Below are 22,408 nucleotides of genomic sequence, written 5' to 3'. Positions count from 1 at the left end.
CCTGAATTCAAGCCCTAGGACTGGTGTGCGCATGTGTGCAAACACGCACATGCACACATGTACACACACACAAAATGGGCAGAGTTTGCAACCTGTCATTGCAACACTTGGGAGGGGGAGGCACAACAAAAATTGTGAGTTCAAGGCCAGACTGGGTACACATGAAGACCTTTTCTCAAAAAACAAATCCACAGGGCTGGGGATATAGCCTAGTGGCAAGAGTGCCTGCCTCGGATACACGAGGCCCTAGGTTCGATTCCCCAGCACCACATATACAGAAAACGGCCAGAAGCGGCGCTGTGGCTCAAGTGGCAGAGTGCTAGCCTTGAGCGGGAAGAAGCCAGGGACAGTGCTCAGGCCCTGAGTCCAAGGCCCAGGACTGGCAAAAAAAAAAAAAAAAAAAAAAAAAAAAAAAAAAAAAAAAAACACAAAAAAAAAAACAAATCCACAAAATAAACAATAAAGTCATGTGTTTTAATGGTTTTACTAAGTTAGCCATTCCTATTGTCTGTTTTCCAGTACATAATCGAAGAGAAACCAAAGTCCTTAAGACCTAGGCTATTCATTAAATCAGAAAGTGGCACTGTTTGTTTTTTACAGCTTTAAGATTTAGTCATGGGGGAATCAGCTTGGCCTTGAGGGGGGAAGGGCGATGAGAGCACTCGGAGACACTGCCCTTCCCCCCACCCCCACCCCTGCCCTGGGGCAGTGTGGAAGTGAGCCACACCTATCTCTTTCTGGGTCCCAAACTGAAAAGAGTAGCTTTGAAACCAGCCCCCCACTTCTCACCAGTGAGCATGTGTGCCCCCGTTTTGCGGGCAATGCCCAGAGGGCGGTACTATGGTAAGTGACGTTAGCCCATGAGGGAGGTCCTAGGGAGTTGCTCTTGCACAGATAGCTCATTAGCCAATCGCTAGTGCCCAGCTAGGCACCCCAAGTCCCTCCCTCTCCCACCGTCATTGCTGGTATAAGTGTATTTGCACTTCCCCTTATTAAACGGAAAATCCACGGAGCTTTCCCCGGAAAAAAAAAGATTTAGTCATGGTGGGCAACCCTCTACCACTGAGTTACGGCACTGTCTTTGTTGAGACAGTCTTTCTATGTGTAGCTCACTGTGGAGCCCATACAGGCCTTAAACTCATGATCCTTGTTTCTGCTTCGTGTATGCTGGGACTACAACTGTACACAACCAATCGGGCAAGGAGCTGTTATTTATTAGGGAAGAGGTGCTCAACTGCTTTCTCTCAGACTAGGGAACTATTCTTTCATAGTAATTAATAGCATGAGTTTTAGCCGTGTGATTTTAGGCAAGTTACTTAACCTCTCTGGTCCTCAATCTCCTTATCTGTATTAATGGAGATACAAATAAAGTTTTGTGAGCTCTTATCCCTTAGCACAGAGCCTGGTGCCCAGTGAACAAACACTTCAGTTGCTCATTTTATATATATTATATCAAGATTTGTGCTGTAGAGGTGTCAGTGGAGCACTCACCCTTGGTTGCATTCTATGTATCTTGCTGCAAACTTCTCCATTAAGCGGTCAATCTTCTGGGCTTCCCCGGGAAGACGGAAACCTTCTAGGAACGTCCTGAGTGCAGAGACAAACTCCTTCTCACAGAAGTCCAGTTGGTCCACGTAGGCATACATCACCTCCTTGTTGAGCCGGGTGCCGTCTCCCAGAAAATCACCCACCTGGGTCTGAAACACGCACACTTGCTCGTGTCTGGAAGTTGCCACAGGGCCCCACAGTACAGACACCAGCAGGGGGCGTCAGACACTATGGCCTGGACTGCCCACATGAGGTGGGCCACGGGAAGCTGCCCACCCCACCCATTCTAGATACAGGCTGTTCTGCCAGAGGAGGAAGGGGACAGACACAGAGGACAAAAAATGAAGGGACATCAGGGGCCAGTAGCTCACACCTATAATCCTAGCTACTCGGGAGGCTGAGATCTGAGGATCACGGTTCAAAGACTTCCCAGGAAGGAAAGTCCATGAGACGCTTATCTCCAATTAACCAGAACTGTTAAGAGCTATAGATCAAATGGTAGAGAACCAGCCTTGAGCAAAAAAAAAAAAAAAAAAAAAAAAAGCTAAGGGACAACAGTCAGGTCCTGAGCTCAAGCCCTAGTACCAGCCTAAAAGAAAGAAGTAAAAAGTGGAGGGGATGATAGACTGGCTTAGGAGGGAGCTGCATTTCTAACAGCTGAGAAACACCAAATATGCAAGCACGTTTCTTGCGACTGGCCAGCAGGACAGGCAGGGGGCAAAGTAGGGCTGAACTCAGGCTTTGGCCTGGGGGCACTCACAAGGACCCGAAAGTCGCCTGGGAGCCTGCTGGCCCCTCACTTACAGAATCAAGGCGCTCCTCCTGATGCAGAAACTGAGCAATGTCCTCAACCGACGCCCCCAGCATGCCCTGTTCCTGGAGAAACTGGATCCCTCTCTTGGGTTTCTTGTTGAAGCTATGTCAAGGGAAGGAACACAGGTGGCGGATTTCAAAATCTGAGCAGAGAGAACTGCCATTTGAGGTAAGTTATGATGGCATTGTGAAAAGATCGGTCGCTTAAGCTCTTCCAGTTCCACCTTCAGTTTCTGACCAGCAGAGGCTACCGATTGTCACCCCGTCCATCCTCCCTGCTTCATCACAGAACCCTGGGTGCTCAGCTGGACAGAGTAGTTGGAATAACAACTATGTTTCCCGACCCCCTTCGGTACAGCCACAGGCTGGAGTGCCACAGGCAGGTCTAGAAAGGATTCTTAACCACGGCAGATTCAGGTAGGCATGTGCTCTTTTTTCCTTTCCCTGTTCTTCTCCAGAATAAACATGTCATTCATGGCTGGTGCTCCCAAGCAGTTATCCTAACCATGAGGCAGCCCTGAGCATGGAAATGACAGGACTGCAGTGGTGGAGCAGACAGATAAAAGGTGGCTGAGTCCTTCGTGTGTGTAAGACACACTCTGACAGCCTCAGACTGTCTGCTTTGGATTTCCTTTACTTGAGAAATACATGGTTCCCATGACTTGGTATATCCTGTTGAAGGAAAACAAAGGAACCCAATGTATATACTTAACCTTCTACCACCCAGCCTGGAATGACCAGGCCATGAAGACACAAATCTGGAAAAGGACTGAGAGGGTATGCTTATGGAAGGCCTCTTGGAGGACACTGGGAGTGAAGAGGAGCCCAGAGCCTCCCTGCCCCAGTCAAGGGTGTTCAGGGGACTGCAAACACTGCTGTGATGCAGGACGTGGCAGCTGGGGCCAGTGAGCAAGGCTGGGCCAGGTCCTGTACAGAACAGAAAACCTGCAGTCCTTTAGGCAGCAGGGAGGCAGCCTGATGGCTGTATTTTTGTTTTTGTTTTGTGTATGCCAGTCCTGGGGCTTGAATTCAGGGCCTAGGTGCTATCCCTGAGCTTTGGTGCTAATGGCTAGCACTCTACTGGAAGCTCCACTTCCAACCTTTCTGGTAGTTAATTGGAGATAAGAGTCTCACAGACTTTTTTGCCCCAGCTAGCTATGAACCTCACGCCTCACATCTCAGCCTCCCGAATAGCTAGGATTATAGGCAGAAGTCACCAGCACCTGGCTTGATTTCTGCTTTTAAAAGATCACTTTACCTTCTGTAGGGAGAACAGAATGTGCTGAAGAGAGAGGAGAAAGAAGTAAGAATACCACTTCCATTAGTGTGTGATTGCTATGACTTCAATTTTTCAAATTCACTGAGCCAGGTGGTGCCTCCTATAATCTCAGCTACTCAGGAGGCAGAAGTAGGATGACAGAGGTCCAAAGCTACTCTAGGGAAAATTATCCTGAAACCCTATCTGAAAATAAACTATAAGCATGGGGATATGGCTCAAGAAGTACAAAGCTTGACTAGCAAGTGAGAGGCCTTAGGCTTACATCCCCAGTAACAATAAATGGATGAATGAATGAACAAATAATTTAACCATCATCATTCAAAAGTGAGCCAGGTAGGAGATTACGCCAATGTTAAGACTTACCGAATCTGACAGATCTATACAGAATCTTCCACCCTACAGAGACCCAATACACCTTCTTCTCAGCAGCCCATGGATCATACTCCAAAATAGACCATGTCATAGCCCACACAAAGAACCTCAGCAAATACAAAAGTATTGACGTCATCCCATGTATTATATCTGACCAGAGTGGATTAAAGGTAACCCTCAATAACAACGGTTACCACAGAGGCTATTCACATTCTTGGAGGCTAAACCCCACTCTGTTATCCAACACTTGGGCCACAGACCAAATTAAAGATGAAATCAACAAATTCATAAGCCACAATGACAATGAAAATACATCACAAAGAAACCTATGGGACACAGCTAAGGCAGTACTGAGGGGCAAGATCATTGCCCTCAGCACTCACATTAAAAGAATGGAAGCAGAGCAGGTGAATAACCTCACGATGAAACTAAAACAACTGGAGAAACAAGAAATGATCGAACCTAAAATGACTAGGAGGAGAGAGATCACAAAGATTAAAGAAGAGATAAATCTGATTGAAAATAGAAACACCATTCAACAAATAAATAAGACTAAAAGCTGGTTCTTTGAGAAAATAAATAAAATTGACAGACCCCTCACAAGACTTACAAAAAAAAGAAGAGACTCATACACGTAAAATCAGGGACTCCACCGGAAAAATTACAACAAGTACACATGATATTCAAACAATCATAAGGAACTATTTCCAGAACCTCTACTCACTAAAAACCAATAATTTTACAGAAATGGATCAATTCTTTTTTTTTTTTTGGCCAGTCCTGGGGCTTGGACTCAGGGCCTGAGCACTGTCCCTGGCTTCTTTTTGCTCAAGGCTAGCACTCTGCCACTTGAGCCACAGCGCCACTTCTGGCCATTTTCTGTATATGTGGTGCTGGGGAATCGAACCCAGGGCCTCATGTATATGAAGCAGGCACTCTTGCCACTAGGCCATAATGGATCAATTCTTAGAGAAGTATAAACTGCCCAAACTGAACCAAGAAGAAATAAATCAACTAAATAGACCAATAACCTACAGTGAGATACAGGGGGTAATCAAGAACCTCCCAACAAATTCTATAAAACCAATGAATTCTATAAAACCTTTAGTGAGGAGCTAATACCAATACTCCTCAAACTCTTCTGTGAAATAGAAACAGAGGGAGAAATCCCAAACTCATTCTATGAAGCTAATATCATACTCATTCCCAAACCAGGCAAAGACCCAACAAGAAAAGAGAACTACAGACCAATATCACTAATGAACACAGACACAAAGCTCCTCAATAAAATATTAGCTGACGGGATCCAGAAACTGATCAAGAAAATTATACATCATGACCAAGTAGGCTTCATCCCACAGTCACAAGGATGGTTCAACATCCGTAAATCAATCAATGTAATTCACCACATAAACAGAACTAAAATCAAGAATCACATTGTTATCTCAGTCGATGCCCAAAAAGCCTTTGACAAAATATAACATCCATACTTATTAAAAGCTCTGGAGAGAAAAGGAATAGATGGAACATTCCTCAAAACAATAAAAGCCATATACAGCAGACCAACTGCTAACATCATATTAAAAGGAGAGAAACTTAAATAATTCCCCCTAAACTCAGGAACAAGACAAGGATGCCCACTCTCCCCAGTTCTTTTCAACATAGTGCTGGAATCCCTAGCCATAGCAATAAGGCAAGAAGAGGACATCAAAGGGATCTGCCGGGCTAGATTTATCTCCCATGGCTCGGGGAGGCTAAGCTTACTCTCTTATCTGTGCTCCCTTTCTCACCCTCTCCCCTGGCTGCCTGACCTGCAGGCAGGCCAGGGTGAAGTGGGGGAGTTAGGGTAGGCTTCAGGTGCACGTAGCCGAACGAGATCCCCTTTCCTCCCTCCTTACCCACGAAGGAAGCCAGGTGCACACGGAGTCTCGGAAAAAGCTTCAAGAGCAATCTGGTTTAATAGGGGAGTGTCTAACAGTTAATATAGTAATGCTGACGAGAAAAGGGGTGATAGACCAGGAGCTAGCGATAGGCTGGTGAGCTTGTCCTAGGACCCCTTCATGGGCTAACGTCACTCCCATAGTACCACCCCCTGAGCAAAGCCCGCAAAAAGGGGAGCACACGTGCTGGCTGGAGAGAAGTTGGGGGGCTGGTCACAAAGCTACCCCTTCTGGTTCCGGACCCAGAGAGGTGTGGCTTGCTTCCACACTGCCCCAGGGCTGAGGGAAGGGCAGCATCTCAAGATAGCTCTCCTTGCCCTTTCCCCCTCAAGGTCAAAGCTGAATCCCCAACAGGGATCCACATCAGCAAGGAAGAACTCAAACTATCCCTATTCGCAGACGACATGATCTTATATCTGAAGGACCCAAAAACTCAGTCCCCAAAGTCCTTCACCTAGTAAACCATTTTGGCAAAGTAGCAGGATACAAAATCAATCCACAAAAGTCAGCAGCTTTTCTGTACACCAGCAATGTACAAGCAGAAAAGGAAATTATGGAAACAATTCCATTTACAGTAGCCAAAAAAAGAATAAAGTACCTAGGGATCAACCTAACCAAGGACGTGACGGACCTATTTAATGAGAACTATAAAAATCTAATAAGGGAAATCAAAGAAGAAACAAGGAGATGGAAAGACCTCCCATGCTCATGGGTAGGCAGAATCAATATAGTGAAAATGGCCATATTGCCCAAATTGTTATACAAATTCAGTGCAATCCCTATCAAAATCTTCACAAGAGACTTCACAAGAGAAGAGATAAAAATAGCAAAGAAACATATGAGGAAATGTTCAACATCCCTGGTAGTAAAGGAAATGCAAATAAAAACAACCCTGAGATACCACCCCACCTCAGTTAGAATGGCCTATACTCTGAACTCAGGCAACAACAAATGCCGGAGGGGGTGCGGGAAAAGAGGAACCCTTCATTGTTGGTGGGAGTGCAATTAGTACAACCACTTTGGAGATCAGTATGGAGGTTTCTCAAAAAGCTCAATATAGACCTATCCTATGACCCAGCCATTCCACTCCAAGGCATCTATCCGGAACAGCAGGCCCCAAGATATCAAAAAGACATTTGTACTTCCATGCTTATCGCGGCACAATTCACAACAGCCAAAATATGGAAACAACCCAGATGCCCCTCCACAGATGAATGGATCCAAAAAATATGGTACCTATACACAATGGAATACTACATAGCGATTAGGAATGGTGAAATACTGTTATTTGCAGGGGAATGGTCAGAACTCGAACAAATAATGTTGAGGGAGACAAGCCTAGAACACAGAAAACAAAGGGGCATGATCTCCCTGATATATGACTGTTAAGAAAGGGAGACGGAAAGACAGTAGAGACCAGGTCTGTGAAACCAAAAACTGCTTGTCAAATGGTATTTCCCACAGGATTGGGTCAGCGACCCAACATTATATAACTAAACCAAACAACTACTCAACATATAAAGGTCAAAAATTGACCTCTCAGTGGAATACAATAGCTCAAAACTATGTATGTACGTTTATATAAGACTACTGTCGACATATTGTCTAATGTCGACATTACATTTAAAGCCCTAGGCGAATTTTCTTGGGCGTAGGCCACGTGGCTACTGTATATGTTCTTGGTACATTGTGTATTGTGTATATGTCTACCTGACCTAGGGAAGGGAAAGAAAAACAGGGTGTAAGATATCACAAGAAATGTACACACTGCCCTACTATGTAACTGTACCCTTTTTGCACAACACCTTGTCGAAAAATTTTTGTTTAATTAATAAATAAATTACAAAAAAAAAAAAAAAGACTTACCGAGGGCTGGGAACGTGGCTTAGCGGTAGAGAGCTTGCCTATCATGCATGAAGCCCTGAGTTCAATTTCTCAGTACCACATAAACAGAAAATGCTAGGAGTGGCGCTGTGGCTCAAGTGGTAGAGCACTAGCCTTGAGCAGATGAAGTGCCCAGGCCCTGACTTCAAGCCCCAGGGCTGGCAAAAATAAAGATTTACCGATGATTACAAAGGTGCCATGGCTACATGGCCAATGTTCTTGTGTTGCATAAATGGTTCAAAAAATATATAGCTAAGACAAGCAGGGGAAATGCTTTTCTGTATGTTGAGAGTTTTCATAATGTACAGATAAGACAAAATGTTGGCAATGGTGATTTCATCCAGGAGGTGAGTTTATGGGTAGGTTTCACCTTTCTGCTTCATTCTTTCTGACCTGGTCATTTCTGTCATCAGAAGAAAAAAGCCAGTCTAGAGCCGCCCACTGGTGGGACGGTTCCCTTCTCCCGTGCAGGTGACATGCCCCCTCCCTGGGCCCGGCTGCCCCAGGCCTGGTGACAATGCCGGGGGCACTGGCCTGCTGTAGGCACCAGCCTGCTGCAGGCATTTCCCTGACGGGTGAGGCGCAGATCCCCAGGGCCCCAGAGCCCTCCGGGCGGCAGCCCACTCACAGCTCAATGCCGTGCTCGATGATTTCCTTTTGCTGCTTGATGACCTCAAACTGCTCTGGGTCGTCCTGAAGGGTCGTCTGGGTACCCGAGGACACGGTGGACTCCATGGACGTCACACTGCACCGTCTTGCCATGTCAAGGCCCTTCCCATCCCCCACTTCCTGGTCTGTGAGCCTCTCCTGACCTGCAATCACATACAAGCAGAGGAGGCCAAATAAGAGGGCACACAGACACAGCCACGTGAGCTCCAGCTTCCCGGCAGCAAGAACACCGCAGGAGAGCGCAGATACATATGTAGTATCACGTGGAAACTTAGTTTTTCATGGAACTTGAGAAGCTAGTTCTAAAACTCACACCACAGTAAAAAAAAAAATGTAAGAACAGTCAAGACACTTAACGACAATGAGTAGAATTTGTCCTAGCAAGTATCTAAGCTTTTTATACAACTCCTATCAGTTAAAAATGTCTTTGTGCCACAATATACAAATCAATTGAGCAGAATAAAAACTTGGAAACAGATTTACATACATAGGAAAATGTGGAATTATAATAAAGGTGGTGCTTCAAACCGATGAGGGAAAGAGAGAATACTAAAAATGTTGGAGCAATAACTTCCCTTAACATTTCAGATTTAAAAGGCAAAATCTTAGCTGGGTGCCAGTGATGCACACCTGTAATCCTGGCTACCTGGGAGGTTGAGACCACTGGAGTCCAGGCCTGAGGTCAGCCCAAGCAGAAAAGAGTTCACGAGACCCCTTCTCAATGAAAACGTGGATGAGGCTAGGGTGCCTGTGGCTCACCCCTGTAATCCTAGCTATTCAGGAGACTGAGGATCACAGTTCAAAGCCAGCCCAGGCAGGAAGTCTGTAAGAGTCCTATCTCCAATGAATTAATCTGAAAAAGTCAAAAGTGGTGCTGTGGCTCAAATGGTAGAGTGCTAGCCTTGAGCACAAAGAGGCTCAGGAACAGCACCCAGGCCAGAGATCAAGCCCCAGAACTGGGAGAGGAAGAGAGAGAGAGATTGAGAGAGGAGGGAGGGAGGGAAGAAAGGAAGGACAGAGAGACTGGATATGGTAGCATGCACCTAGAATCCTAGCTAATGAGAGAGCCTAACATAGGCGATTTGCACTAAGGTGAGTGCTAGGCAGGAAGTGAGACTCTATCTGAAAAATAACCAGCAAAAGTCAGGGTTGGAGGTGTGGCTAGTAAAAGCACCCACATAAGAAGCATAAGAACTAGAGTTTTTGGCTCAGAAAGGCCAAAAAACAAACAAAAAAAACGAATTAAAAATGTATTTAAAAGAAAAACAGCCAGATGCTGTTAAAATACTGTAGGTACTTATTAGCAAACCTGTTTGCTCTATTTCAAGACACCCTTCCCAGCTGCTCTGAAGGGAGGGTCAGCAGAGCTACTCACCGATGCTGGTCTGGTGGTTGGGGTTCACATACAGGTCTTTGCTCCACTCCACCATGCACTTGAGAATGGACACGAGGCACTCCAGGCCCTTCTTCCTCAGACTAAGCTCCTAACGGTCAAAAGTGACACAGCACAGACCATCACCAACCAAGAGCAGGTTCACACTGGGCCCCTAAGGGATCCTGGGAGGATGTCAGCAATCACATTAAGACTGGATCTTCAAACAATGGCTAACAGCCAGTCTAGGAATTACGGGCATGTCAAAAAACTGGCCCGGCATTGGTGGCTCATGCCTATAATCCTAGCTACTCAGGAGGCTGAGGTCTGAGGATCACAGTTTAATGCAAGCCTGGGCAGGAAAGTCCATGAGACTATTATCTCCAATTAACCATCAGAAAGCCAGAAGTGGCACTGTGGCTTCAAGAGATAAAACCTAAAAAGCTCAGGGACAGTGCCCAGGCCCTGAGTTCAAGTCCAACAACTGGGGTGGGGCAGGGGAACCCCATCTCTGGACATCTTTTTTGTGTGTGTGATGGTCATAGGGCTTGAATTCAGGGACTGAGTGCTGTCCCTGAGCTTTTGTGCGCAAGGCTCTACATTTGAGCCACAACTCCACTACCAGCTTTTTTGGTAGTTAATTGGAGATAAGAGTCTCACAGACTTTGCTGCCAGGCTGGCTCTGAACTGACATCCTCAGATCTCAGGCTCCTGAGTAGCTAGGGTTACAGGAGTGAGCCACCAGCATCTGGCTAAAAACATGAATTTTTAAATATAGTTTTATTGTTAAGATGTTGTACAAAGGGGTTACCATTTCGTAAGTCAGGTAATGAGTCCATGTCTTTCATGGACAATGTTACTCCTTCCTTCGCTTCTCCTGATCCCCGCCCATGCACCTATTTCCTCCTCCCATTCCTGACCACAAGTAGAAAATGGATTTTTTAAATAAATAGAATGACCTTCCCTCCTTCCTTCCTTCTCTCCTCATCTGTGTGTGTGTGTGTGCTAGAACTAGGACTTGAACTCAAGGCTTTCAGTTCTTGCTCTAGTTTTTTGCTTACAGCTGGGGCTCTACCACTTGAGCCACATCTCCAGTCCAACTTTTTTATTTGATAATTGGGAATATAGTTTCATGAACTTTTTTTTTTTTTGGCCAGGCTGGCTTTGAACCATAATCCTCATATCTCCTGAGTAACTAGAATTACAGGCTAGAGCCACAGGTGCTCAGCCTAAGTAGCATTTCTTAAGAAAAATTAACTACAAATGACAAGTAACCACTACTTTAGACTCCTAACATTGCACGCTGGGATGCTAATGACAACTTTTACAGGGGTACAAGTCCATGCCTGCAAATTCTCTGCACAGTTCCGTGGGTCCCTGGGCCCTCCCTTTCCTCCCAGGTACTGCAGTAACTGGCTGACTGTGGAGGACCGGGCTCCTTACAGGTCTCTGCAGTATCTTCTTGAGTGAGGCGCCTGATGCGTTCACCGAGCCCCACATCCCACCGCCAGCACCCTCTGCGTTGACTGTGCCGCTGGCTCCGTGACCAGTCACGACGAGAACCCTGTGTTCGCTGCTCTGTTCACTACTCACACCAGAGCTGGCACCCGCGATTGGTGGCACTCGGCGGAAGCCCACTTCAAATGCAGCTGCGTGTCTCACAGCTCACCTGCAGAGGGGTCATCCCCAGCTCATGGCCACTTCTTCCCTGAGCAATTTTCGACAAATCGTTCACGAGGCGCTCAAAAATGTTAGCAGCATTCAGATCACAGTCATAGTTGACATAAATGTCCACCACACACTGGGCATCTGGGAGGAAATAAAAATTCAACTATTAGAGATCTGGACCAGAGAGAATAAGAGCTGTTTCCCTCTTAAACCAGATTTCCTTGCCAACAAAGGTTTCCCAGTGAACTCCCAACGCAGGTGGCTACACCTCGGTCAGGAGGGGAAGGGCTGCTGTCAGGCCTGCTCCTGCACTCACTGAAATCCTAGACAACCATCCCATCTGTCCAGGGTCCAGTCTCAAAGAGGCCAAGAGGCTGGGCATAGCTGAAGCACCTGTCCAGCATGCCCTGGGCCTGGGTATGGTGACAAGTTTATACAAATTCACCTCAGCACACAGCCTGGCTGGGAGCATCAATACCTTAGAGCCTGAGATTAATCCACAGCACCCAGCTTGCAAGCAGTGTGACCAGGTGTCCTAGTTTGTCAGGATTAGGTGTTTTGGTTGCTAACACCCAAAGCCCCAGCAAATTGGCCCAAGCTGGCCATCCCCTAAAAGATGGTATGACAGGACTTTTCATTAGATGAGCAAAAGCCTTTGGGGGCCACGATTTTCCCCACATTTTATTAGGTTAAGAATTTGGCTTTGGCCAATGGAAGCATCGAAGCATTCTGCGCATGTCCAGCGGCTGAGCACCTCAGGCTGATGCGTACCTGCGCAGATCCTCGTCAGGGTCTGGATGACCATCCATCGGTGCTCAAAAGAACTTGTGGAGGTTTCTAAAATGTTCAGGAATATCTCTTTGAAGAAGACCTTTATGACACAAAGACACAAAGGGACATCAGTAGTAATGAAAAGCCAGTCCTTAGAGAGCAGGCAGGTCCCGCAGGTGAAGCCCCTGGGCAGAAGGAGGAGAAGGGATGCTCCACTGCAGACGCGCACAGGGGAGCCTGGCTCGTCAGGGACAGCTGGCAAGGCGGGCCACAGCAGGTATGTCAACCTCAAAATCGAGGCTAGGTGAGATGTGGGGTCAGAATTTTTATGAAATGGTACTGTATTATTCATTCAAAAATTTCTCTTTTGGAGTATGGTGGTAAATGTCTGTAATCTCAACACTTGGGAGGCTAAGGCAGGAGGACTGTGAGTTTCATGGCAGACTGAGCTACATAGTAAGACCTTGTCTCAAAAACAAATAAATACAATAAAAAACTTCTCTTTGGGCTGCTAGCAAATACCATGAGATGCAGTAGCTCAGGGGACTAGACCACCAGCAATTTTCTCATCTGGTATGAATGCCATCACATAAAACAATGTGAAGTCCATACCTCTATCTGCATTTTCAGGTGCATTTTAAAGTTTGAAAGCAGAGTGAGGAAGATGGCAAGAGAGAGTTCAAAGACATCGGGCACAGAGGAGACGCCATTCTTGGACAAGGCCACACAGAGGTACTGCTTGATGGCGTTGATGAACATCTCATGGGTCCTGAAGACTGGGCCAGCGTTCTGCAACACGGACAGAAGAAGCTGCAGGGAGACCACCTTGGAGCGAAGCTCATGGGACCTGTGAAGAAAAGAAACAATGACAATGCGTGTGTGTGTATACTTGGTGCCACTGAGCTTCTTCATTCAGGGCTAACACTCAAACACTTGAGCCACAGCTCCACTCTGGCTTTTTGCAAGTTAAATGGAGACAGAATCATACAAAATTTCCTGCTTGGACTGGCTTCAAACTGCAGTACTCGAATCTCAACTTCCTGAGTAGCTAAGATTACAGGTGTGAGCCAATAGCACTCAGCTTATTTTTTAAGATAAGCTGGCTTGGAACTTGTGGTCCTCTTGACTTGCATCCTGAGTCCTGGCATTACAGGTGGACACTGCTATATCTGGCTAGAATGGAATGCTTCTTGAGAAGGCTTTGCTTCTCCATCATTCTCTGAGGCCAGGGAGTTAACAACAGCACCTAAATGTCAATAGAATGAGGGCATTCTGGGTCCTCCTGGAACCACCTATTTTTTGTCAATCCTAGGGTTTAAACTCTGAGCCTGGGCTCAGAGCTTCTGCACTCAAGGCTAGTGCTCTACCACTTCAGTCACAACTCCACTTCTGGCTTGTTTCTTTTGTAGTTTACTGGAAAGTCTCACAGACTTTCCTGTTCAGGCTGGCTTCAAACCTTGATCCTCAGAATTCAGGCCTCCTAAGTAGCTAAGATTACAGGTGTGAGCCACCAGCACCTGGCCTGGAACCGCAGACTTTTGAGAATGAGAGCAGTGATTCCTATTCTGTTCTGTCTCTTGACCACAAAGCAGATAATGGAGGAATAAAGTGGGAGTCCACTGAGCCTGGAGAGCAGGTTGTGCAGCTGAACTGCCAAGAGTCAATTACCTCACATCATCTTGGGGAGAGGAGGTCTCCGCCTCCTTCTTACTCCGTGTCTGCCAGCCTCACAGCCCTCCCCCACCCTCCAGTTCAGGAATGACTGCCAATGGAACGTTTGAGCTGGGCATTTGGGAAGCTGAGGCAGGAGGATCCTGAGTTCTAGGCCGGCCGGGGATACAAAGTAAAAACTGACTTCAAAAATACAAAACAATACAAAGCAAATACAAAACAAGGAGTTGGAGGAAGGGTGAAGAGGATGGAACACTTTGATTCCCACAGAGCGCTTCCTAATGGAGTGGCAGTACTTGCAGCATGCTGATAGATGAGTGGAAGATTCTTGGTGGGGGGTGTGACTGTAACAACGTGACTATGAAGTGCAAGGCCCTGTGCTGTGCACCACACCCAGCTCACTCCATCTCATAAGCCCTGCAGAATGATTTTCCATCTTCCTATGAGTTTTCCTATGAGGTTCAGACACTCATACAAACCCTGGAGCTGCTCTTAAGTGCAGGAGCCCGGTGGGAACGCGCTATTTGCCCTCCCCTTCCGTAGGCTGATATCCCTGGGCTAGTTTGTTTGGACACAGAAACATCTGGGTTTCCTGGGTTGAATTTGGGGCTTAAGTCTTTATCCATGAAGAGGAAGTTTCCAAGCTGGGCAGGGCATACAGTTTGCAAGCATTCTGTTCCACCACACACTGGGAGCTCATATCCACTATTTGGTAAGGTAGAGGGCATGTGTTCGAAGTACTGGTCATCTTTCTAACATATAAACTGAGAAAAGCAAAACTGGGCAATAAAGACGGATTGACTGAGAAAGGACCACAGTGGCTGGAAGGGCTGGAGAAGGGAACACTGCAGAACTGTGCACTAGGACCATAGGAGGAAGAAGAAACGAGAGCCACGCGTGCCTGCATCACGGCAGTGCAGATGCTGTGAATGGCTGGGTGCTTACTTTGGATCTGGGGGGCCTTCCCCAAGGGGCTTCATGGACAGCTTGCACAGAGAGCGAAACACCAGGAAGGCATCCTTCTGCAGAATGTGAGAGAACCTGGTGGCCACCGGATGTCCCTGTACATCTGACTCCTAAGATTAGAAATGAAACAAAAATCGATGGGACAAAATACAAGAAAGCTTTCAAAACCAAGAAATGTAGCCATTGCACAGAGATTTCCTAGGCAGGGCACAAGGAAAAGAGGTGCTATAGGGAATCCTTAGAGCAATTCTCTTATTTCTCTTTCTTTTGAGAAAGGGTCTATGTTCCACACCCAGGCTGACCTGGAACTCACAATCCTCCGTGTCAGCCTCCTGAGGTGTGTGTCACCACACCTGGCTTAAAAGGTATTTCTAGCTAGGCACTGGTGGCTCACGCCTGTGACCCTGGCTACTTAGGAGACAGAGATCTGAGGATCTTGGTTTGAAGCCATGCTGAGACAGGAAAAGTCTGTGAGACTCTTCTTTCCAATTAACCATCAGGAAACTTGAAGTGGAGCTGTGGCTCAAAGTGGTAGAGCACTAGCCTTGAGTAAAAATGCTCTGGGACAGTGTGCAGGCTCTGAGTTCAAAACCCATGACTGAGCAAAAATAAGGGTATCTATAATACTGTTTCATGGTAAATAAGAAAAATAAATGATAGGCATCTAAAAAAATGAACTACATTTCAAATAAAAGTAAACATAGTAAGGACTGGTATTGTTTACAGACAAGTTCTAAGAATTCATTAATAAAATATGGAAACTTTCTTCCCAAGTGAAAAACAGGCAAAAACTATGAGTAAGCAATCCACTAAGATGGAAATGAGCAGCAAAGCTGAGCTCCAGCCCTCAGCAGTGAAGCGGGACCCTCCTCCCCCGGGGCTGGCCAAGTGTGCACTAACTCCTTAGAGCTTCCACCCTTTCCCTTTTCTTCCCTTCCCCTCTCCTCTCTTCTCCTTTTTTTCTCTCCTTCCTTCCTTCCTTCCTTCTTTGCAGTGCTGGGAATAGAACCCTAGCCCCAAGCACCAATCAAGTTCTACCTCTAAGCTACAGCCCTAGAGCTTCGAACTCTTGATCCACTGATACACCTTGTAGGAATTTATCCTTAAGAAAGAATTAGGGATCTATATGAGATTCACCTATGGGGATATTTGACATGAACTGGTTAAACAGACTATGACAGTCCACACAGAATTTACATGATCATTACAATTTGGTTAGCTGTGTCTGTGCTGATAAGAGCACATCCTGATACAGTGATGTGTGAACAAAGCAAGTCACAGCTTCACATTTTGATACAAGGCCCTGCAAGGCTGACTACACCCCTGCAGGTATTTACAAGGACAACATAACTGCAAAGGCTCAAAAATTGGTTCCTGGGGAGTAAAGAAAATCTTATACACAGACATATGTACGGTATATATCAGCTGCATAAAAATACAAATGGAAGTGGTGGCCAACATACCAGGTTATCTGCTGATGACAAGGACTGCCTGTCGTCTGCTATGCCGTTGGTCTGGGAGTTTTCGTCCACCCCAGGGAGACCAGTGCATTCCTGGCACTCGAGCTCACCCAGGACCCTGTCGGGTTCTGCTAGCCCATGTTTTTCTGCTGCTGCTTGAAACAAAAGTCATCAAAAATTAACATGTAGCCCAAAGGCGGCCTGACACCAGAAAGAAGCTCCTCACACTAACCCTCCGCTGCTACGTTGCCCATGACACCGCCCTACTTGGCCCCGGTGGTGCTTTTGTATATGTCTACAGGGCTCAGCTCCACTGCCAGGGCAATGCACAAACTCCAGGGGCCAAGGCACCTCCAAAATCATGCAATGCAACAGCTCTGCCCACCCGTCCCATACACTTCTGACAAGGAGTAGAGGTGGTTAAAAAAAAACAACAAAAGGGCTGGGGATATAGCCTAGTGGCAAGAGTGCCTGCCTCGGATACACGAGGCCCTAGGTTCGATTCCCCAGCACCACATATACAGAAAACGGCCAGAAGCGGCGCTGTGGCTCAAGTGGCAGAGTGCTAGCCTTGAGCGGGAAGAAGCCAGGGACAGTGCTCAGGCCCTGAGTCCAAGGCCCAGGACTGGCCAAAAAAAAAACAACAACTTTTTTTTTCTTTTTCTGTCAGTCCTGGGGCTTGGACTCAGGGCCTGAGCACTGTCCCTGGCTTTTTTGCTCAAGGCTAGCACTGTACCACTTGAGCCACAGCACCACTCCTGGCCGTTTTCTATATATGTGGTGCTGAGGAATCAAACCCAGGGCTTCATGTATGCGAGGCAAGCACTCTACCACTAGGCCACATGCCCAGCCCGGCACAGATATATTTTAAAGGGCCCCTACAGCAGCCACAGGTGTGGCTCTCAGGACTGGATCAATGTCCAGACCTGGGAGGCACATGGAGTAGCTCTCTGCCCTCTACCATGACAAGACTGTGGTCTTGAACCCTCAGCCCAATGAGAAGAGCAGTCACGAGGAAGCCCTATGCAGGATGGGACGTGGTGTCAGGCTGAGCTGCCAGGAACTCCCTGCACAGGTGGAAGGGCAGTGGTGGAGCGGCGAGGGCAGGCATGTGTCCTTGGGTCCTCACCTTTCACAGCAGAGGTGACCACATCTTCTAGGATGTCCTTTACCACGTCCTGGGCTCCATCCTCACTCTCTGTGCACACCCAAACACACAAGCACACAGGGCATTTCCAAGGAAAAAAAGGAAGAGAGAAGGGGTTAATTAAGTCAATGTTCCTTTAGTCACTCTCAGAAGGCAAATGGTACAAGTAAGTTCTGAAGGCTGAACTCATGGTCAGCAGCCGACCCACAAACAACCGCTGCTCTGTGTGTTTTGTTCCTGGACTCCAACATGCCTGGCTGCAGTCTCTCTACTCTGCCTTCCTAAATCCCAGCTGCTGGGTCCAAGGCTTCCTGGCCCATCCAACCCAGAAGCAAAGCTGGATTTTATTGCCCTACACCCTGCAGGACAAAAGACGGTGCTTTCTCATGTATGTCCTGACCATGGAGATTTGGTAAGCAACATGCCTGCCCTGTTGCTCAGCTATCCACAGCCTAAAAACCTGCAATTCTAATTGAAAAGTTGAGGATTTACTACATTTTTAACAGGATTGCTCTGTAAAATGGTAATAACTACTTCAGTAGAAGTGCAATCACATTTATTTATTTATTTACTAACTTACTTATTGAAACTTAGTCCTGGAAAAGAGTGCTCTACTACTGAGCTACAATCCCATCCTAAAACTTTTGAATCAGCTACCAATAAACTGAAAGGCTTCTCATAAAAAAACCAAATGTGGCTTTATCAATCCAACAATGTGGCACCATGGGGCCCAGCTGGCGGGAGCCAGCAAAAGCCAATCCTCCTGCACAGGGTAGGAGCCCTGCCTCCCCGTCCCCACTTCCCCGCCACTGTCCCCCTTCCCTTGAGACCACCTGGAATCACAGCTCCACTTCTGGGTTTTGGTGGCTAACAGGAGATAATAGTCTCAAGGACTTTCCTGCCGGGGCTGGCTTCAAACTACAGTCCTAGATCTCAGCCTAAGTAGCCAGGACTACAGTGTGAGCCACTGGCTTACTAGCTACTTACTTACTCCCAAACCTTGAGACCGTGGCACACCCCTGAAGTCCTAGCTACTTACTTACTTCTGGGCTCAAGTTTTGAGGACAGAAAACTCCACAATAGTCCATCTGCACAATAACCAGCAATAAAGCTGGACTGGAGGTGGCAGAGTGCCAGCTGAGCAACCTCAAGGTCCTAAGTACTTACACACATACACACACACATACACATACACACATACACACACACATTTATACAAGAGGATTTTGGTATCTGTGAGGATCCTGGAACCAATCTCCACAGACACTATATTCTTAGGCCAGGAAAGGGATCAGCAAGCTCACTTCTGAAAGGGGTTTGCTGCTGAGAACAACAGAGGAGAGGCCCTGAGCAGCAAGCAGCAGAACTCTTCCCAGTAACCCATCTGATTCCCTTGCTGACACAGAACCAGAGGCAGGTCTCGGGAAGGGCTGGGTGCCATGCCAAGCACAAATGAATCTGCTATGTTTAAGATTCAAGCATGCTTAAAAGGTGAAAGAGAAGACTTACACACTGGCCATGCCAGGTGCCAGTGGCTCACGTCTGTAATCCTAGTTACTCAGGAGGCTGAGATCTGAGGATCATGGTTCAAAACCAGCCTGGGCAGCAGAGTTCCTGAGACTCTTCTCTCCAATTAACCACCAGAAAACTGGAAGTGGCACTGTGGCTCAAGTGGTAGAGAGCTAGCATTGAGCTGAAGAGCTCAGGAACAGTGCCCAAGCCCAGAGTTCAAGCCCTATGACCGACCAAAACCCCCCACAAAATACTGGCAGTGCTGGTTCCCAGGGGCTGTCACCAAGTGCCACTGCTGCTGCCCAGTGAGCTCACCTCGAGTGGCGTTCAGCCAGGAGAGCCATGCTGAGCCAGGCACCGTGAGCTACCTAGATCACAGCTAGTTTTTCTTACTAACAGATCCTTCATTCTGTTTGGGAAAATAATTGCCTTTCCCTCCCAGCATTCCTTACAGACCAGGTGCTCTCGTGAGCACAGTTTAGCCGGCACGGGCAAGCTCCCAGGTGGTGCTGGCTAGCAGGCAAGGGGAGTAAGTCAGCCAGGAATCTTTCAGTCCAACCCTCTTCCTCTTGCCTGACCTATAAAGTGGCCCTCCTAGCTGAACCCACTTGAGGTGAGCAGTATATTTCAAATCATTTATTCTTAATGTCTGGCCTGGGCAGGAAAGTGCACGAGACTCTTATCTCCAATTAATCACCAGAAAACCAAGTGCTAGCCTCAAGAAAAAAAAGCTCAGGGACAGTGCCCAAGCCCAAATGACCGACAAAAAGAAGGGGGGGGAGGGAAATGGAGAAGGGACGGTAAGAGCAAAGGTAATGTGGCAGGAGCAAACAGCACTTCCAAAAATCACAAGTGATACCATGTACCTTGTGTGACAAAGAAAGAGGTGTGAGAAGGGGACAGAGAGGTGGGCTAGAGCCCAGGTAAGCCGTGGGGGCAGGCATGTATTTCACTCTTGGGTAAGATGAGGAATTACTAAGGCTGGAGTCACAATCTAATCATGCTTTCTGGCTGCTGTACAGAAAGCGGAGTGTAGTGTAAAGGAAGCACTTTTGTGTAGCCCAGAGAGAACTGCTTTTCTATCTGCACAGCTACATTTATTGTAGTGGGTTTAAATATTAATATTTATCGATCAACCACAGCTTGATAAGGGTTACAGTGAAAATGAGGTCCTTGCCCTGAGCGCTACAAAGATAAATACTATGGCAGATGTAGAGAGCTGGCTGGAGTCTCCAAGCACCATCCTTCCAACAAAGGACAACAAAAATGAGCAAACAGCTCATTGATAGTAACTTTCTCTTTTGGCCTTTCCTTGGTTAAATGAAGACAGAACAACGTGCCAGCAACTTGTTCTATTCCAGGCATGCTGAGCACTCTGGTAAATCGCTGAGGAGTACAAGCCGCTCCAACGTGCATGCTCTAATAGGGGAAGCACTACCAACAGACCTTTCCAGCTCTGTGACCAGAGGAGAAAGGTGATCGGTTATAAAGAGGTCAGATGTTTTGTGTAAACAACCAGCCAGAGTGAGTGACAATTTGGCAGAATCATACAGGAAAGACAAAGTTCTGAAAACAAAGACTTTTGGAGCTGGTTTCTACACGCATCCTAGGAGAGCCAACCTCAAAGGTGAACAGGACAGCTCAACCCAGGCTACGATTTCATTGACTTTCAGACTCTAACCAGGCATAGGATCATTTTTTAGTTAAAAAAGCAAACCCAAACAAGTGATACACTAGTGACCAGAAGAAGGAACAAAGCTATATATGTTTTTTCCAAGTGCCCATCAGCTACCACCCAAGCACCTGCCACCGGAGCTCTTGCTCCTCACAGAGGCTGCGGAGTGAGTCTGCAGACTCTGCAGAGCCTGGTAGAGCACAGATGCTGTGTGCACTGGATTAGCAAGGCCTCCACTCACCTCAGGACAGCTAAGAAAGACACTCAGTGAATCATCTCTGAGTATCTTCCCCATAGCTAAGTGCCTAAGCTGAGCTACTGCACAGAGGCTGCCATGGCACGGTGGTGGCCATGTCCCTTCCAGGAAGGACTCAAAGACAACCCACGTTAGACTGCAGGCCTCACCAACTGTGTGCCGCAAAGGACAAGCAAAGGAATCAAGGGGAAAGCCTGAGTAGACAAGCTGCCCTCAAAGCTTGCCTTCCAATCTTACCAGACACCTGTGTGGCCACCAGCCACGGGCTTGCTGTACCTGGCAGTGATGGGCCTCTTTCTCGGGGTGCGACTCCATTCTCCGAGCTCACTTTCCCAGTGTCACTGCTAGCATGTTCCCCGTTGGATAAATCTGTTTTTTCAGGAGTTGTTGGTTTGCTTTGTGCCTGGCTCTGCTTCAAATGATTCAACTTTGGGGATCTTGCTGCAGCCTGAATCACAGGGGACTGGGGTTTTGACTGGATTGGTTTTTCCAGTTCTCTCGCCTCCTGCAACTACAAGGCAACAGAAAGGGACTCAATCTAGATGGGCTGAGCATTTTGGGAAAGAACAAAAAGTATACCATCTTATTGCTTAAAAGATCTGCAACCACCAGGATAAAATTTCTCAAGGGAAACAGATTCAAAGCAAACTTGGAATGCGACAAAGCACATACTGAACACTTACTTCTAAGGCATACTTCTGAATGCATGCTAGATTCTCTCTGATTTTTTTTTTTTTTTTTCCGGCCAGTCCTGGGCCTTGGACTCAGGGCCTGAGCAATGTCCCTGGCTTCTTTTTGCTCAAGGCTAGCACTCTGCCACTTGAGCCACAGCGCCACTTCTGGCCATTTTTCTGTATATGTGGTACTGGGGAATTGAACCCAGGGCCTCACGTATACGAAGCAAGCACTCTTGCCACTAGGCCAAATCCCCAGCCCCTCTCTCTGATTTTAAATGAGAACAAAAGCCCAGTACAGAAAGCTGTTGGGCAGCAGGGGTAAAGTTTAAAGTTCTAGTGAACCCACATGGTGGGGCTCAGCATAGTATGTCCCGCCCTCAGCAGCCAGGTCTGCTGTCACTCACCACCTGGTTTTCCATGCGGGTGAAGATGACATTAAGCATCTGGGTAAGCGTGGCCTTGGCAGTGGTTTGATTGATAAGGTTTTTGCTGGCCAAATAGATATTGTAACATGTCCTCACAGTCTGCAGGATAGTGCCCTCATGAATCTCAATGTGTGGGGAAGTCACGGCGGTCAGCAGAGCCTGAAATGCACAGGGGAAACAAGTCATCTTCACGTACAGCCATCTCTGTCCTGCATCCCTTGGCCAGGCTGGCCCAGAGAAGCTAGAGGCGCTCTTGTTTTTGCAAACCCTACAATAGCTCTGCCAGCTGAACTGAATGATTAG

The 22,408-nt window shown here is 47.1% G+C and overlaps 1 protein-coding gene across 2 annotated transcripts in view; it reads right to left on the bottom strand.

Moving 5' to 3' along the window:
• The window catches only part of Arfgef2 (ADP ribosylation factor guanine nucleotide exchange factor 2), a 69,660-nt gene that overhangs the window by 26,396 nt on the left and 20,856 nt on the right, over positions 1-22,408 (bottom strand). Inside the window, exons 5-16 of one of the 2 annotated variants that reach the window (XM_048349591.1) lie at positions 22,085-22,264; positions 21,280-21,514; positions 17,543-17,611; positions 16,417-16,568; positions 14,933-15,063; positions 12,929-13,163; positions 12,317-12,416; positions 11,547-11,686; positions 9,881-9,989; positions 8,465-8,648; positions 2,353-2,464; positions 1,492-1,697 (exon numbers count right to left, since the gene is read on the bottom strand). In XM_048349591.1, coding sequence (XP_048205548.1) covers positions 1,492-1,697; positions 2,353-2,464; positions 8,465-8,648; positions 9,881-9,989; positions 11,547-11,686; positions 12,317-12,416; positions 12,929-13,163; positions 14,933-15,063; positions 16,417-16,568; positions 17,543-17,611; positions 21,280-21,514; positions 22,085-22,264 — 1,853 coding nt within the window. The remainder of the gene's footprint in view (positions 1-1,491; positions 1,698-2,352; positions 2,465-8,464; positions 8,649-9,880; positions 9,990-11,546; positions 11,687-12,316; positions 12,417-12,928; positions 13,164-14,932; positions 15,064-16,416; positions 16,569-17,542; positions 17,612-21,279; positions 21,515-22,084; positions 22,265-22,408) is intronic. The other variant, XM_048349592.1, reaches the window with a different exon arrangement.

This window comes from Perognathus longimembris, chromosome 6 (genome assembly GCF_023159225.1).
Source record: "Perognathus longimembris pacificus isolate PPM17 chromosome 6, ASM2315922v1, whole genome shotgun sequence".
Taxonomy (NCBI): Eukaryota; Metazoa; Chordata; class Mammalia; order Rodentia; family Heteromyidae; genus Perognathus; species Perognathus longimembris.
Note: the sequence above shows the minus strand (reverse complement) of the source record. Positions and strands in the feature narration are given on the sequence as shown.